The sequence below is a fragment of the Sarcophilus harrisii genome, chromosome 6, assembly GCF_902635505.1.
Source record: "Sarcophilus harrisii chromosome 6, mSarHar1.11, whole genome shotgun sequence".
Lineage (NCBI taxonomy): Eukaryota > Metazoa > Chordata > Mammalia > Dasyuromorphia > Dasyuridae > Sarcophilus > Sarcophilus harrisii.
Window position 1 is genome coordinate 44,735,497 of NC_045431.1, and position 17,471 is coordinate 44,752,967.

The window sequence follows — 17,471 nt, forward strand, 5'->3', positions numbered from 1 at the left end:
AAGGTTAATACTTCAGGCCAAAGTCAAATGGGTAATAAATAGGAGAAGTGGCATCAGTACCAATCTACCAACACAAAATTTAGTATTCTATTACGGTAAATTGCTTCTACCAGTCTCTTGCCACATTATTCCTTTTTTAAAATTTACTTTAACCTTCTATTCTGTTGGACTTTATTCTCAAACTCAGAGACGTTATCTTTTGCCATTTCTTCTCTTATACCCTATTTATCTTTTGAGGTGACTGTCTCTGAGGCAAACTTTTCACTAATCACACTGGCATTTTAGTTTCAAACTGTGATCATGTGAAGAACACATTGTGCTTTCCAGGACAGCTTTACTTGCTTCATGAATTTGCCAATTTGATCTTTGAATGTTCAAATTGTCAACAGCCTCTGAATGCAAGCTTTGGTAGCAGGGACTCCTGTTATTGTTTTCCTTCCCTTTTGTCTTTGTCTGACTATCACCTGGCATGGTGCCCTAGGAGGCATTTAATAAATGTTTGTTAAATTGAACGGAACCCATTCACAAATGATTTGCCTTAATGAGCATCTAAACCATCTAACATTATATTGTTCACTTGGAAAATAAGGAATTTACATGGAGGATCAGAAATGGAAGGATTGTGCTTGTAAGGCTAGAAGGTGCCTCAAAGGCTATCTTGTTCCAACCTCCTCTTTTTTCCCATTGTGGAAACTGTTATGGGTCAGAACTTGAAACAAGGATTCTTATAAGGTGCTAACTCAATGGAATTAATGATACAATGGTTATGTAGTTTAGCATGGTGAGGAATAGTTCTCTAGTTCAGTACATGTACTTAGTACTTAATATAGTTCCACAAGATTCACACCTGTGATAATGTAATTATAGTAGAGTACATAACAGTCAGCAAGGATTGGATGAGATTCATTCCATCTTTGGTCAGGCTCTTGGTGGCTGGCTTGGCCTGGCCTCCTGCACTTTTCCACAGAAACCAAGACTCCAGAAGGCCTCAAGAAAGCTGGCCCAGGCGCCAAGCAAGGAAAGTAGATTGTGAAGGAGATAATAAAGGATTTGGACTTTAACACCTGGCTATTCTTGTGGTGATTACTCAACTGAAACGAAGGCTGTTCCAAAGACCTCCAAAAAAAACAACAAGAACACTACAGAAACGAAGGCCCAAGGAGGATCAGTGTTTTCCCCACCATTACATAGATAATGATTTTATTATGGCTTATTCTAAAAAAAGCATTACAGTTATTTAAATGACACAATATGACCTCAAAGAAGGTTTCTAGGCAGACTTTTCCGTCAATTATATTTGTTGTTTATTATATATATATATATTTGTTTATAATAAATAATTATAATAATTTGTTTATAATAAGTTATAACAATAAATTGATTAGCTTTTTTCTTGGACAATTCTATGGACATCCTGAATGTCCATTCCAAGTTATGAAGGATTCAGCTATTTTCCTTTGCTTTTCTTTTATTTTTGCCATTGTAGTGTTCAGTGACCAAGGAACACTTGCTATTTTCTCAAGGGTTACCTTTCCTGATTCTTAGCTTAAAAAGGTCAAGGTCTCCCACTTCATCCAGGACTATCTCGAGTCATCTGGATCTATATCTGGCCACTAGATCCAGGGGGCTTTAGATGAGAAAGTAAGGCAGGGGACCTCGCATAGCTCTCCCTCAATTAAATCTAATGGGGGAGAAAAGTCATGGGAGGCTTTAGCTGCAAATTAGGTGGAATGGCCCTTTGTTCATTAGGGTGAAGCAACAGAGAAGGGGATAGTGCCTTTTCTTCAATGTTATTTCCACTAAAAAATTCATAGGTTTCTGATATCGAACAATGTATGAGAAGTGCTTTGCAAATTAAGCCATCTGTGAAGATATGACTTTATTATTGCTATGTTACTATCATAGGAAATAATTAAATCTGTTTTTATGGGATAGTCTGAGTATATTTGTTAAGTAAATATGTTCTTGACCCTGTGAACAAGCTAAGTAAAGGTACATGAAAGTTCACCTATCAGAAGTGATAATTAATGATAATGATGAGGTATTGGATGTATTAAAAAGAATCTACAGAGAACCATTCAATTAGCTACAATAATAGATGATTATTAGTGATCTGAATGAAGCTATCAAACACTAATTTTACAGATGATGCTAAATTGATTTTCAGATGTTGTTGCTCTTGATTGTGTATGTATGCGGGAGGAGAGATTATTCTAGTATTCTAATATTTGTGGATTCAATTAGAATTAAGAATCATTTTTATTTAAGTGACCTGGATACTTATGTGTATATGTGTATTCTTTAACAGAAGCTCTATAAAGTACTAATATTAAAAACAAACAAACAAACCCCAAGCCTCCAAGAAGTTTTATGTGACTTGATTTTAGTCAATCATCTGGTGAATTTAAGGCAGAATTGGAACCCAAGTCTTCTGATTTGAGAATGCTGGTTTTCCACATTGCTTCAAAGGAAGCCAGCTCTTTTCTCAACCCTCCTTCCTCACTTCCTGCTTTTCCCCCTTTGATTAAGACAACTTAAAAGTACTGAAGTTGACTGAATGGAATTTATAATGATTACAATCCTTCCTGTGTTCTCTGAAGGGTTAGTGATTCTTATCTTTAGATTGACTCATTGAATAATCAACCTTTGAATTTAAATCAGCCATAACAAAACTAGGCTACTCAAGAAACTTAATGAAAGCTTTCTTCTGGTTGCTTAAGTCTTATGTCTGCTTCATGGATAATCAAATGTTTAAGATTAATTTTTTTTAAAGATGATAGCTTCAGTTACTTTTAATGTAATAGAACATCATCAAAAAAAGCAAACTGAAAATGAGATCTATACTTTGTTTCAGTGTTTTAAACATTTACCCATACAACTAACTGCTCAATGGCAATAAAAGAAGATCTCATAAATGTTTTCCAAGCATCTGTGATGCATCAGAACTACAAAAAATTGCAATTAAAAATCATTTTAAAGTTATGAGCTTTTTTTTAAGTATTTTGTTTCTAAATGTTGTAATAGGCTGAAGCTCGAGTTGATACACTGAGGTCCCAAGCATGTGAGACTAAATCGTAATTTCACCATACTCTATTAATATATATGCTTGGAGAAAGAATGGCCCCCACCCACTCTTTGTGCAAGTCTTGATGTGTTGTATAGGAAATGAGGATTTTGGTGGGTGGAGGCAGAGGCGCAGGATGAGAGGCAGAGAGAGACTGCTGGCTGGCATCTTGTCATGGCTGCACACATTGCTATTGTGATCCCCCTTCACCTCTACTAAGAATAAAGATTGAAGATTATCCCTTAACCTGAATTCCTGACTCCGGCTGATTTTAAAATTCACGGTCATCACAAAATGTCATTGGTAGTTTTGTTCTTTTGAGATTTATTTTAGTTTAATACTAATTTTTTTAATAATTATATTTTTTATTGTTATATATAACTTTTTATTGACAGAACCCATGCCTGGGTAATTTTTTATAACATTATCCCTTGCACTCACTTCTGTTCCGACTTTTCCCTTCCTTCCCTCCATCCCCTCCCCCAGATGGCAAGCAGTCCTATACATATTAAATACAGTATATCCCAGATACAATGTTTGTGTGCAGTTCTCTTGTTGCACAGGAAGAATTAGATTCAGAAGGTAAAAATAACCTAGGAAGAAAAACAAAAATGCAAAGAGTTTACACTCATTTCCCAGTGTTCCTTCTCTGGGTGTAGCTGCTTCTGTCCATCATTGATCAATTGAAACTGAGTTAGATCTTCTTTTTGTCAAAAAAGCTCACTTTCATCAGAATACATCCTCATACTGTATCGTTGTTGAAGTGTATAATGATCTCCTGATTCTGCTCATTTCACTCAGCATCAATTCCTGTAAGTCTCTCCAAGCCTCTCTGTATTCATCCTGCTGGTCACTTCTTACAGAACAATAATATTCCATAACATTCATATACCACAGTTTACCCAACCATTCTCCAGTTGATGGGCAGCCATTCATTTTCCAGTTTCTAGCCACTAAAAACAAGGCTGCCACAAACATTTTGGCACATACAGGTCCCTTTCCCTTGTCTCTCTTTGGGGTATAAACCCAGTAGTAGCATTGCTGAATCAAAGGGTATGCATAGTTTGATAACTTTTTGGGCATAATTCCAGATTGCTCTCAAGAATGATTGGAGTCAATCCACCAACAATACATTGGTGTCACAGTTTTTCCACATCCCCTCCAACATTCATCATTATTTTTTCCTGTCACCTTAGCCAATCTGGCAGGTGTGTAGTGGTACCTGAGAGTTGTCTTAATTTGCATTTCTTTGATCAGTAGTGATTTGGAACACTTTCATATGAGTGGAAATAGTTTCAATTTCATCATCTGAAAATTGTCTGTTCATATCCTTTGACCATTTATCAATTGGAGAATGGCTTGATTTCTTATAAATTAGAGTCAATTCTCTATATATTTTGGAAATGAGGCCTTTATCAGAACCTTTATTTGGGAAAATGTTTTCCCAGTTTGTTGCTTACCTTCTAATCTTGTTTGCATTAGTTTTGTTTGTACAAAGGCTTTTTAATTGGTATAATCAAAATTTTCTATTTTGTGATCAATAATGATCTCTAGTTCATCTTTGGTCACAAATTTCTCCCTCCTCCACAAGTCTGAGAGGTAAACTATCCTATGTTCCTCTAATTTATCTATGATCTCATTCTTTATGCCTAAATCATGGACCCATTTTGATTTTATCTTGGTATATGGTTGTTAAGTGTGTGTCCATGCCTAATTTCTGCCATACTAATTTCCAGTTATCCCAGCAGTTTTTGTCAAATAATGAATTCTTATCCCAAAAGTTAGGATCTTTGGGTTTGTCAAACACTAGATTACTATAGTTCACTATTTTGTCTTGTGAACCTAACTTATTCCACTGATTAACTAATCTATTTCTTAGCCAATACCAAATGGTTTTGGTGACTGCTGCTTTATGATATAGTTTTAGATCCGGTACAGCTAAGCTACCTTCATTTGATTTTTTTTTCATTAATTCCCTTGAGATTCTCGACCTTTTGTTCTTCCATATGAATTTTGTTGTTATTTTTTCTAAGTCATTAAAGTATTTTCTTGGGAGTCTGATTGGTATAGCACTAAATAAATAGATTAGTTTAGGAAGTATTGTCTCTTTATTATATTCGTTGGGCCTGTCCAAGAGCACTTAATATTTTTCCAATTATTTAAATCTGACTTTATTTGTGTGGAAAATTTTTTGTAATTTTGCTCATATAATTCCTGACTTTCCTTTGATAGATATATTACCAAATATTTTATGCTATCGACAGTTTTAATATTAATTTGTAAAAAAACCCAAACATGTAGAATCCTCATTTTTACCTTCATTGTACATTATAATTCACAATTTAATATATTTATTAAGAACGCAAATAAAAAGTATCATACTAGTAGCTCCAGCAACAACATGATTTTGAAACTATAATAAATACGATATTCTTTTTTCAATATTCAAAATCATTCCATATCATCCTATAGAGAAGCAGCTTGGTATACTACCAAGTACAAGAGCTATTACAATTAGGGGTCCTGTGTTAGAAGCCAGATTTTTATGCTTATTCTATTTGTGACCTTAGTGAAGTCAACCTCACTGAGTCTAGATTTTCTCTTCTGTGAAATGAGGAAACTGGAATTTATGATCTTTATTATCTTTCTAACTCGAAAACTCTTAAGTTTATACATGCTTTAATAGGAGTGTGGAACACTTTCATCAAGTATTAATTGAATAGAATTAGACTGATTCATCACCTGGAAAGGTAACCACAAGCAACTGATATTCTAGTAATGTTTTTCAAAATTTACGACAATTATATAAGAAAAAAATTGCTCCAAAATAACTAAGCAGTATTTCACAAGAGAGCTGCCCTAATCAATTGGTATTTTATAATTCTTTGAAGATTAAATATGTGTGGGTATGTGATTTTTGAATCATAAAAGTATCCTTTCCTTAAATGACATTTGGGTTAGAATTATAATGGAATTTAAAATAAAGTCATTTCTATTTTTAGAATATAAGAAAGCGTCACAATCTCTTGTCCATATAATTCTATGTAATACATTTTCATCTACCTTATCTATCTATCTATCTATCTATCTATCTAATTTGTATGGTTTTCTTCTAGCAGAGGGGTGTGACAGGCAAAAATAATCAATAGGGCTGTATCATAGAGAACTGAATTTAGACCCAGAAGAAAATAAAAGGTTACAAATTCCAGTTCTGCCATTTACTACCTCCATGACCTTGAACAAGAATGAACTTCAATTTTTCTCTTCTGTTAAAATTAGATAGTTGAATTGGATAGCTAAAAATTTCTTCCAACTATAAAGCTATATTTCTATGATTTTATGATTTTAAGATAATCATTCAATTGAACAGTACTGAAGCAAGTTCCTAGAGGCCATAAGGAGAAAAATGTAAGACTCCGAAAGCTAGAATAAGTAAATCTTTGAGTGGAGTTAGGAAGACCTGAGTTCAAGTGTGGTCTCTAGACCCTTAGCTCTGTGACCCGTGACAAACTTACTTGACCCTATTTGCTATAGTTTTCTCATCTATATGAACCTGAAACATATCTTTGCCAGGGAAATTCCAAATAAGGTCAGGAAGAATTGGACAGGACTGAAAGGACTGAACAACAATAATTGGTAGCAAAAGCCATCTAATCTTAAGAATCAATTCCCCAACAGTAGATGATTCAGCCTTCCCTTGAAGCAAGGGACTACTCACTACTTTCAGCCTTCTCTACTTTTTTAGGAGTTCTAAGGGTTTAAAGGTTTTGTTTTGGGTTTGGCTTTTGTATATGTGTTTGCTTTTTCCTGTATAGCAATCCTAAAACTGCCTCTGTAAAGCTACCCATTGCTTTTTACTCTGAATCTGGACACTATAAAAATTTCACATTTCTGGAAGTTAGAATAAAATTCTTCTGCTGCTATTGAAATTGAGAAAGCTTTTAACCCATTTTTTTGCCTGTTAATTTTTATTAATTTCTGTCTTTTCTCTCAAAAGAAGATGCTATTCAATTTGAAGGGGATAAGGATAAAACACTCAGTTTGGTACCACAGAATCTTAGCATGTGTTTACCTCCCTTATACCACTCCTTTCCACATCCAACAGTCTCTAGAATTAAATTACTGCTCCAGGCATTTGAATTTCTTTTATTTTTTATCTTCCATTTATTTTCATATACATTTATTATATCTTGCTTTTGTTCCCTATCTCTCATTGAAAAATACAATTTTTAAAACTCTGAGAATACATGTCAATAATAATATGGCTCTGTCTAAAATCCTCCAGAGTTATTCTTTGTAACATTGTCATTGTATAAGTTCATTTTTAAACTTTTGTTTCTTTAAGACTGTTATCTTTTTAGTAGTTGGCAACCTTGATTAAGTGCCCTATGTATTTTGAGCTAGAGTTATTTCCCTAACTAGTTCCAAGTCAGCTTCCTAGGCCATGCCCAATGAACCTACAGATTTTTTTTTTCGTATCTTCACTTCCTTTCCAAAGGAACTACTTCAGTTGAGGTTTCTGATCTCTTAACTTTGTAGCTGTGGAAATACTTTGATTTATTTCCTTATGGAACAAGTCAAGAATCTGGCATCCTCTACTGATCCCCACAGCGATGAGTGATCCCATATAGCAAACTTTGAAGTGCTCAGACATTTGTAGATGCTGTTTCTGTGCTGGTTAGAAAAGCCCTTGAGTTTTGTTAAGGTTAAAGTTATACCTGTATATTGGTATGTGTGTATATACCTGCATGTATGCACATGTACACACATGTATATACATACATGTATATGTATGTTAACACACATATGAAATTTTCCTATGTTCCCTAAATGGCGTATCGTATACTTAGCTACCCTGAATGAATGAGATATCTGAACTTCCAGCAGCTCAGTGATAATTAAAGTAGTCACAAAGAAATTTCACCATACCATGTGGCATTTCTAAATACAAAATTGAGTTTTTGCAATAGTGGAGAGAGTATTAGACTTGGGTTTAGGAAGTCTTGAGATCAGGTGTTAATTCTCCAACTACTTTTGTGAACTTGAGCCAGTTGATTAATTTCTCAGACTCTATTTATGTTTCTATATCTGTAAAATGAGGAGGTAGGACAAAATACCTTCTGAGTTCCTTTCTAGATCTAAATCTATGATCCTATGTTTTCTGATTATGTTCAGCAAAATATCTTGCAAAGGAATATGGGTGAAATAGAAAAGATGTCTTAGGAATCTTAATGACTGTAAAGGAATTTTGGAGAGAAGAGGCAAAGAAATAGAATGTGGCTGGAACATGTACTTTTTTTTCTTAATGTACTTTTTCCTTTTCTTCTTTATTTTTTCTTTTTTCTCCCTTTTTTTCTTTTTCTTTAATTTAAAAATTGCTTTATTTATCTTGAGAAAATTTCTTCTATATGAAGAATAAAGATCTCTTTAAAAAATAGGGAGGAGTACTGGATATCTGATTTCTTTGGCATAGGGAATTCCTAGAGGAAGATACAACCGATAGATAGTCTTAGAAAACTGTGTCGAGATGGAAGTGACTTGGCAAGGGCAAGTAGATACTATGTGTCGGAAATTTCTCTATCTTCCAGGCCATATTCTTTCTCTTTACTTAAATAATTTTTATATTTTTATTTTATTATTTCCTTAAAGAATTTTTATTTGATAAGTCCATATTCTGTTCTTAGCCTAGCCATAATAGGGGCCATGTTCTGTGATCACATGCAGCTTAGTTTTACTGATGATGTATTTCAAAATTGAACAAAATTCCGTTTTACTGTAGGGACTCTTATTCCAATAACACTCATTAAGCAAGTTAGAACAGTCCTCTGCATCCAGATCCTGCCCTCTAAACTGACCCCCTACACATTCACAGTAGAGCTCAAAGCTCAATCTTCTTAAAGTAGGCTGGGAAAAAAACAGGAAAACACATACAGAGACATGAAACAGAAAAAAATATATATATGGTTACAAATTTCCAAGGGAAAAAAAACCAGAAACTAATTTTGACTTGAAGTTAATTTAAAATAAAAGGAAGAAATTCAATAAAAAAAGGTACTAGTCAGTCATTTCTAATGGAAATACTAATTGGTATAAATATATTGAGCTCAATAGTAGAATTAAAATAATATGGAAAACCGTATGGCAATTTTGAGTAAATGCTATACATGAAACATCTTTAATGACTTTTGAGACGTAAACAGACTACAAAGTCTTTTCTTTTGCATTTTACCTTTCCATTGCTACTATTCTATTTTGTAGGCACATTTATTAGATTCATTAATCCACTAATAGAATACTTTTATAGTAGAGGGTTTTTTTTTCAAGTATGTGATTTGCTATTTTCTTGGGGACATAAATACAAAGTTCAAATATGAATATAGGTAGGACTTTGTGTTGGAATCTCTCTTTTGAGGCTGGAGTTGCTTGTTTTGTTTTGTTTTTAACAATGCTGAATAAAGGAAAGTTGTCCTGTCACTTGGACACTGGTGACTGCAGGAGGATCATTAATGCTTATTCTACCAGGGTTGGCATTGAGCTGAACCCTGGGGAGTCTTTTATAGCAGAAAATAATGAGGTGGGGAGGATAGTAAATTCACTATCATTCTTTCAGCATAACAGGATGATATGACCTGGCTTGTCAACATCTCTCTGTGTCACTGTTCCAGGAAAATAAGGTTCAGTTTGGATCCTGAACATTAGTTTGTGCTGTAATATAATAAGTTGACAGTCATCCTTGTACTATAGTATATTACAAACCAAAGTAACTCTCTTTTTATCCATTTTATTATTATTATTGTTTCATAAGGGTGTATTAAATTTAAATTTGATTGTTCTGGGATTAGGGTAATTTTTTATGTGTTTTTTTTTCCTTCTGTTCTATCTCCTGCCTTGATAGCTAACAGTTTTCTTATAAAACTAGAGGCACTTTGGGATTTAGGAATATATTTTTGTTTGTTTGTTTTTTATTAAAGCTTTTTATTTTTCAAAACATATGCATGGGCAATTATTCAACATTAGCCCTTGCAAAATCCTATGTTGCAATCCCCTCCTTCCTTCACACCCTCCCCTAAATATCGAGTAGTCCAATATATGTTAAACATGGTAGAAATATATGTTAAATCCAATATATGTATATATTTATAAATTATCATGCCACACAAGAAAATAAGAGAAGCAAAATAAAATGCAAACAAACAACAGCAAAAAGAATGAAAATGCTATGTTGTGTTCCACACTCAGTTCCCATGGTTCTCTCTCTGGGTGTAGATGGCTCTCTTCATCATTGCACATTTGGAACTGGTTTGAATCATCTCATTGTTGAAGAGAGCCACGTCCATCAGAATTGATCATCATATAATCTTGTTGCCATGTATAATGATCTCTTAGTTCTGCTCCTTTCACTAGGGATATGTATTTTTTGCCTAGTGAGTTAACGTTTGGGAACTACAATCTCTGTAGGAGGCATCCATAGGAACTTTTCTTTCTTTCCTCCTTGATTCCCTGTTTGGGATTGTCTTCCTTCCTATTGCTGACCGAGATCTCCAACTCTAGCCTCTCTTTTTTCATTTATCAGTGTGGCATTTTAAAAAATTCTAGAGGCATAATATCTGGGTAGTTTAATAATTTTATTAATAATAAGGCTAGCACATTTATTAATAAAAGGGTTGTCATTTGATCATCTCTCTTAGACCAAAGACCTTCAGGGTGGTGGCTTCACAGTTTATATGGTCTTGGAAGCGCAGATGTTCTTCAGAGTGACAATTGACTCTGGTTAACAATTAATAAGAAATGAATATTATAATGAGAGGTGGCCTATGTAACAATAAGGTTTTTGAGGTATGTGACATTATCCCATAAGAAACTAATTCCAAATCATAAGTCTGACAAAAGGGAGTACCCATATTTCCTAGATTTGTCTAAGCAAACACAACAAGCCTAAACTTAAAATTTCTTTCATTGTCTAATTAGAGTTTCGCTAAATCTCTGCTTAAGATTTTCCACACTGGTTAATTTTTGGTTGATGAAGTAGAAAAAGGGGAAAAATCTTAGTCCTAATTCATTAATTAGTTATTAATAACAGAGAAAAATAATACCTTGCATCAGTGTAGGTACATGTAAAATCTTCAAACAGGTGATGACCATTGTTGAAGGGGAGAATGTGATTTTTTTTTTTTTCTATTCATACATTCCCTTCATTGCCTACACCTAGTCCAGAAGACTGGGGCTTCTTTGAAAATTACAAAGGACAGTTACTGAGCTAGGGTGTTGTTCTGAAATGTAGATTGTCACCTGAGTTGGTCCATAGACAGTCCATTATCTTATTAGCTTTCTAAATAGAAAAAGTCAAGAGTGTCAGTGGGATTGAAAAATGATCAAACCATTTAGGAAAACAATCTGGAATTACATTCAAAGAACTGTTAAACTACCTATGCCTTTTGACCTAAAAATATCACTACTTGGTGGTATATGATTGTGATGGAATACTATTGTGCTGAATATTATTAAAATGATAACCTCAATGATTTTAGTAAAACATGGAAACACTGTCATGACATAATGAAGAAGAAAATGAACAGAGCCAAGAAAATATTGCATTTAGTAATAATAATATTGTTTTAAGAAGAAATTTAAACTAAGTTATTTTGACTATTATAAGCACCCAAATTAACTATAAAGGACATATAGAGAAAGATATTATCTCCATCCAGAGAAGTAACTGATAAATATAAGTATAGAATATTTTTTATACACACATGTGTTTGCATATATATGTGTGTGTGTGTCTTTGTGTGTCTGTATACAAATATATATGTATATACATATATAATTTGTGTCTAAGGGGAAGGTGGAAAAAATTTACATAATAATTTTGTTGTATATTTGGAAGGAAAGGCAAATTGTGCATATTAGTTTGCATTTTCATGTACAATCATTTTGTATTATTTTATGGAAATGCTTGTTTTATTCCATAAATTAAAAATAAACAGTTTTTTAAAAACAAAATAATACATACACTGGGTCTGTTATTTCCTTGTTATAAGGAATTCTCAGTGAGGAATTTCCTTAATCAATGCCAGTCAGCATTTTATCTACAACATGTAGGCTTAAGATGTTTCCTAGGGAGCACTCAAAGAGCTAAGACTTCACTGGGTTATAAAGTCATTTCGTATCAGTTCCTGGAGAGACTGGAACTCATGTCTTCCTCATTCTGAGTCAATCTATCTCTCTGCTGCCTCATACAAATGTACCTCATTCACCTGGTTACTATGAGGAGGGGATGATTCTGATTCTGTGAGGTACTTGGTATAGCAAATAGCAAATTATTTTCTCATAGGAATATTTTCTTATGAAATGATTAAAATCAATTATTGCAGTTCTGTGCTTCAATTAAAATCCACTAAAAACTATATTAAGCAGCTCATGTTTAGTTTTCTGAGAATATTGATACAGACTGTGAATCTCAGATGTTGAAACTCCCTTTACTAACACATTTTCACATCTTTCCTGCAACTTAAGACCTTAGAAAACTGCCTCAAACACAAGAGTACAAATACTATAGATATATTGGCTGATTTCAAAAGATTTACATTACAATTTGGAGGAAGGGAAGTAAATATTTATATCAGATCTTTTATGTGCTAGACCCCAAGTTAAATACTTTATAGATAATCTCATTTAATCTTTCCAACAGCCTTGGAGGAGGTGTTATTAATATTCCCATTTTACAGTTGAGGAAACTGAGGCAAAAGGATACATGACCAGAGTCACACAGCTAATAAATATTTGAGGCTGCATTTGAAATCAGCTCTTCCTGCTTCCAAGCCCAGCCTAGCATACTATTTCCAGTGAGATCTAATTGCCTAATTGGGAGAGGGAGACATAAAAAACTATGAGGCAATAGGTAGTAAAAGTATAAGGAAGCTTGGTCTAATAGAAAGAATCTAAGATTTGGAGCAAGAAGATGGGTTTGAGATTATGTGACCTTGACAAGTAATTTGACTTCCCTGAGTCTCAGTTTTATCATCTGAAAAATGAAAGAGTTGGACCTTGTATCAGTGAATTCTAAGGGTCCTCACAAGCTTTACAATTCTATGAATGCTATGAACAAAGATCTGTGAAAAATGTAAGGAAGAAGAGAGAACTTAAAAGTAAGTTGCTGAACACAGTGTGAATTTGAGTTTATTAAAATCCTCACCACATCTCTGCTCATGAGAATACAGAATTTGGTGTTGTAGGATAGGATTTGGTACCTTAGAGGTCAAACAGCCTAGTGAGGAACAATGACTTATTGTCACTTAGCCCCTGGCAGAGTAAACAAACTTACAACCTTCAATTCATTACATTTCCAGCTACACTATGCTTTTCTTATACAAAAAAATTTATAGACTGACCTGTTAATCTGACTATTATTTGTAATATTATTTTTAACTCACTTGAAGATCAAAAGAACTTAATTAAAAATAAATGTTTAGGATGCAAGCTTTTATGAATTGGAAGCTCCTATATATTATTATATATACAGCTATGACTGAGTTTACTATGTTTTACTAATTGTATTATATTCATATGAATCAATCCTGCTAAGCTAAATGGAGAATTATTTTACCTTCACTTCTTTAATATGTATGAAAAATTGATGTTTAAGGTTATAATGTAATGTGTGTGACACTGACAGCACATTGTAGAGCAGTTTTCATGATCTACTCTTTTATTTTTTCCTCCTACATTAGGAAAACTCACTATAATTTCCTTCAGAGTAATTTTAGATGACCTACTTCAAATATATATGCAATATTCTTTTACTTGAAACCAATGTTAAGGATCATCACCTGAGAATTTCAAGGTTAAATATATATATACAATATCTTTTTTACTTGACATCAAGGTTAAAGAGCATCACTTGAGAATTTCAAGGTTAAAATATATATAAACCTATATACAGATCTATAACTATTTCTAGGTATATGTATATATGTAAACATATATATGTGTATATACAGTTATGATCAACTATGAAAGGATTGGTTCTTCTCAGTGGTTCAGTGATCCAAAGCAATCCCAATAGACTTTGGACAGAAAATGCCATCTGCATCCAGAAAAAGAATTAAGGAGACTCAATGCAAATCAACACATGTTCACTCCTTTTTTCTGTTTTTTATCTCGCCCATGGTTTTTCCCTGTTGCTTTGATTTTCTCTCCCAACTTGATTCATAAAGCAATGTGTATTAAAAATAAACTTACTACAATTAAAATACACAGACTCAAAATCTTTTTATTTGACACCAAGGTTAAGGATCATCACCTGAGAATTTTAAGGTTACTACCTTTCATATGGAATAGATTGAACCAGATGGAGGCCCCCTTTTGAGTTATTATTAGTGGGGGTTTTTTATGTTTTTTAAAATTATTTTTTGTGTTGTATTGAGAATTTATTCTTTAAAAGTAGTTTTGATCAACTTTGGTAACTCTGAAAACCCTGTTAAGTATTTGATATTGACCAAATTCTTGTCTGGTGCTTAAATCGATGCTTTTCTCTGGGTTCTCACTCATATACAAGCTACAAAACATGCAAGATTTGCAATGTTTGGGGAAGTCTGAAGGTCACAGAACAATCACTGAATCTGGTGTCTTTCTTTTTTTTATTTTAGAACTCTCTACCACAGGGCCCATGGGCCTGGGAAGCACGACCACCACCAGTACCACCTTGAGAATCACCACTGGCAGCCCAGGGAGGAGTACCACAACATCAGCACCAGGGAGAAGGAACCGAAGCACCAGTACCCCCTCCCCAGCAGCAGCAGCCCCAGATGAAATCACCACACACCTTCCACCTGCTTCCTCTCAGCTCCCAGCTCTGGAAGAGAGCTGTGATGCTGTGGAAGCTCGGGAAATCATGTGGTTTAAGACCCGTCAAGGGCAGATGGCAAAGCAGCCATGCCCAGCGGGGACAGTAGGTGAGTCCTTTAGAAGGACCTAATTTACCGGCCTCACATTCTCTTACTTTGGCTCAGTTGTCAAATATTCCTTTAGGCTGGTTCAGTAATGCAGATAGAGTAATTTCAAAGGGTAGTTGATTAATTATTAAGTCTGATAAATTAAGCTTAACATAATATCCTGACTAAGCTGTGCAGTCTTGTCCAAAATGCCGAAGATTAGAATTTGGTTAGCATGAGGTGCTGTGAATAAATAGTTTAGGGAATAGGGATGACAAACTTGGACAAAGCATTGCAAGATATTTTACATCTAGTTGCAAGTCATATTGGACTTATTTAAAGCTATCAAGTAAACTGTGAAAATTATTGAGAAAAGGCCCTACAGAGGACAAACATGTGTCAAGGGATAGATAAGAATTAAACAGTCTTTTTCTCAGCTTTTATTTGTGTGATTCATAATATTCCTCAGGGGAGCCATACATTGTGATTTTAATTTTTTTTTAAACAAGAAATGTTCTAACCTTATCACAGAGTAACTGGACTCTAGTGAACTTTTCCCCCCATTTTAATCTACTACATTTTGTTTGTATTATTTCATCATTTTTTAATCAGTTAGTAATTAATCAAACATTAGAATGGCAGTATATTATTGCCCTTACTTGGGATTTATGTTCCCAGATTATAGAAATGAAACCAAACTTTAGCCAGGTCCTTCTGATATTTCTTGTAACTGAAATTATTCATATAAGGTCTTTCCTGGATTTGTGTTATACTTATTTCTATGCAATTTTTGACATAGTAAAAGATATTTTCAAAACTAGTTATGAAGAGTCTATTTCCTTTTCCTCTTCCTCATAATTATTATTATATTGGTGGATTATAGTAGTCCTATTACTATAAAGTCTCTAAATAAAAATTTATAGATAAGCAAACAATTATTTATTCATTATATTTACTTTTAATAATATTTTGTTTATAGATATAAATACAACAAATAAAATATAAATATATTTGTGTATAACTATAAAATAAAGATATAAAGATATCTATAGATATAAATAAAATAAAGGAATATATATAAACAAACAAAATAAATATCTCTATATAAATAAGCAAATAACATTTGACAAATCTACTATGTCCTCCAAAAAAGGTGGAAATTTGTGGGCCTGATGATACTCTAATTAAAGGGAGGGATCTTAATTATCTTTGTATCTTTCTGGTGTCTAGCACAGTAATTTGCATGTATTAGTAAGTGATTGTTAAATGAATAAGTGGATAAATGAATTCCTAACTCATTTGTATTCAGAAGTGTTTGGACAACTATAGCCAAAGAATGTTGATTAATTTGTGATATTTCTGACTATGGGGGGAAAAAAGAAAGGATACAATTTTAAAGTCTGTCATCCTACAATGTACCTCTTATTCATATGAGATAAAGAGGTAGAGTGAAAAGAGTGATCAACTTAAATTTGGAAAGACCTGGCTTCATACCCCACTTCAGATACTGATGAACTTTGTTAACTTAAGCAAGTCATCACTTAACTTCTCTCAGTGTTTAGACAATAGGAATAATTGGATAATGGGGATAATGATAACTCTACTTTCATATAGTTGCTTTGAACACCAATGAGATAATATATGTAAAGTGCATTGCAAATCTCAGAACACCATGGCCATGTAAGTTATTATTATCATTATTATACTGATTATAATAATTGTTATTATTAAGTTCAAAGCGTACAAGAAACTTTGATAGGACAACAGAAAAAATTTTATTCACTGATCATTTAATTATAAAGTGAAGCTTAAAGCTTGGTTATATACCTTTGTCAAGTGATTTTGCCACTGTCATTCCCTTCTCATGTCTGTTCGATAAAATCTGAAACTTCCTTTAAAGAACAGCTCAGTGTTACTACTTATGTGATCCTTTTCCTCATCCCTATCTCCAGCTGTGATTCTTCTAGAACTTTTGATATTATTTTGAATTTGTTTTCATTTTTACCCATTTGGTATTTACTTATTTGCATTCATATATGTGCTTTGTATTTATTTACACATCTATTCACACCCCCTACCTTATCCACATTCCATGCAATATAATCTCCTGAAAGTAATTTTTTTTATAACAGGAGGTTAATAAATGTTCATTTAAATGAACATCCACTATAAACTCCAGAAGGAGAAATTTCTTAAAGATAGACTCTACATCTTTGTTTTTCTACATCAAGTCAATCTGTGCTGATCAATCTGTGCTGATTGACCAAGCCTTAGAAACCTAAATAAGGATAACTAGGAATAATGTGTGTGTACATATATAGATAGATCTCTATATATACATATGTATTTTTTTAAACAAAGATCCATATAGAAACATCCAAATGGATAAAGAGTACATATTACCTAGATAATCCACTGAGGTGGTCATGAGTAAATGTATCTTAGATATTGTAGATGAAGAATGATGTGATTAG

The 17,471-nt window shown here is 33.3% G+C and overlaps 1 protein-coding gene across 15 annotated transcripts in view; it reads left to right on the plus strand.

The window, feature by feature from the left end:
* The window catches only part of ADGRL3 (adhesion G protein-coupled receptor L3), a 571,267-nt gene that overhangs the window by 371,175 nt on the left and 182,621 nt on the right, over positions 1 to 17,471 (plus strand). For all 15 annotated transcript variants that reach the window (XM_031942424.1, XM_031942418.1, XM_031942420.1 and 12 more), the window contains one exon: positions 14,713 to 15,018. In XM_031942424.1, coding sequence (XP_031798284.1) covers positions 14,713 to 15,018 — 306 coding nt within the window. The remainder of the gene's footprint in view (positions 1 to 14,712; positions 15,019 to 17,471) is intronic.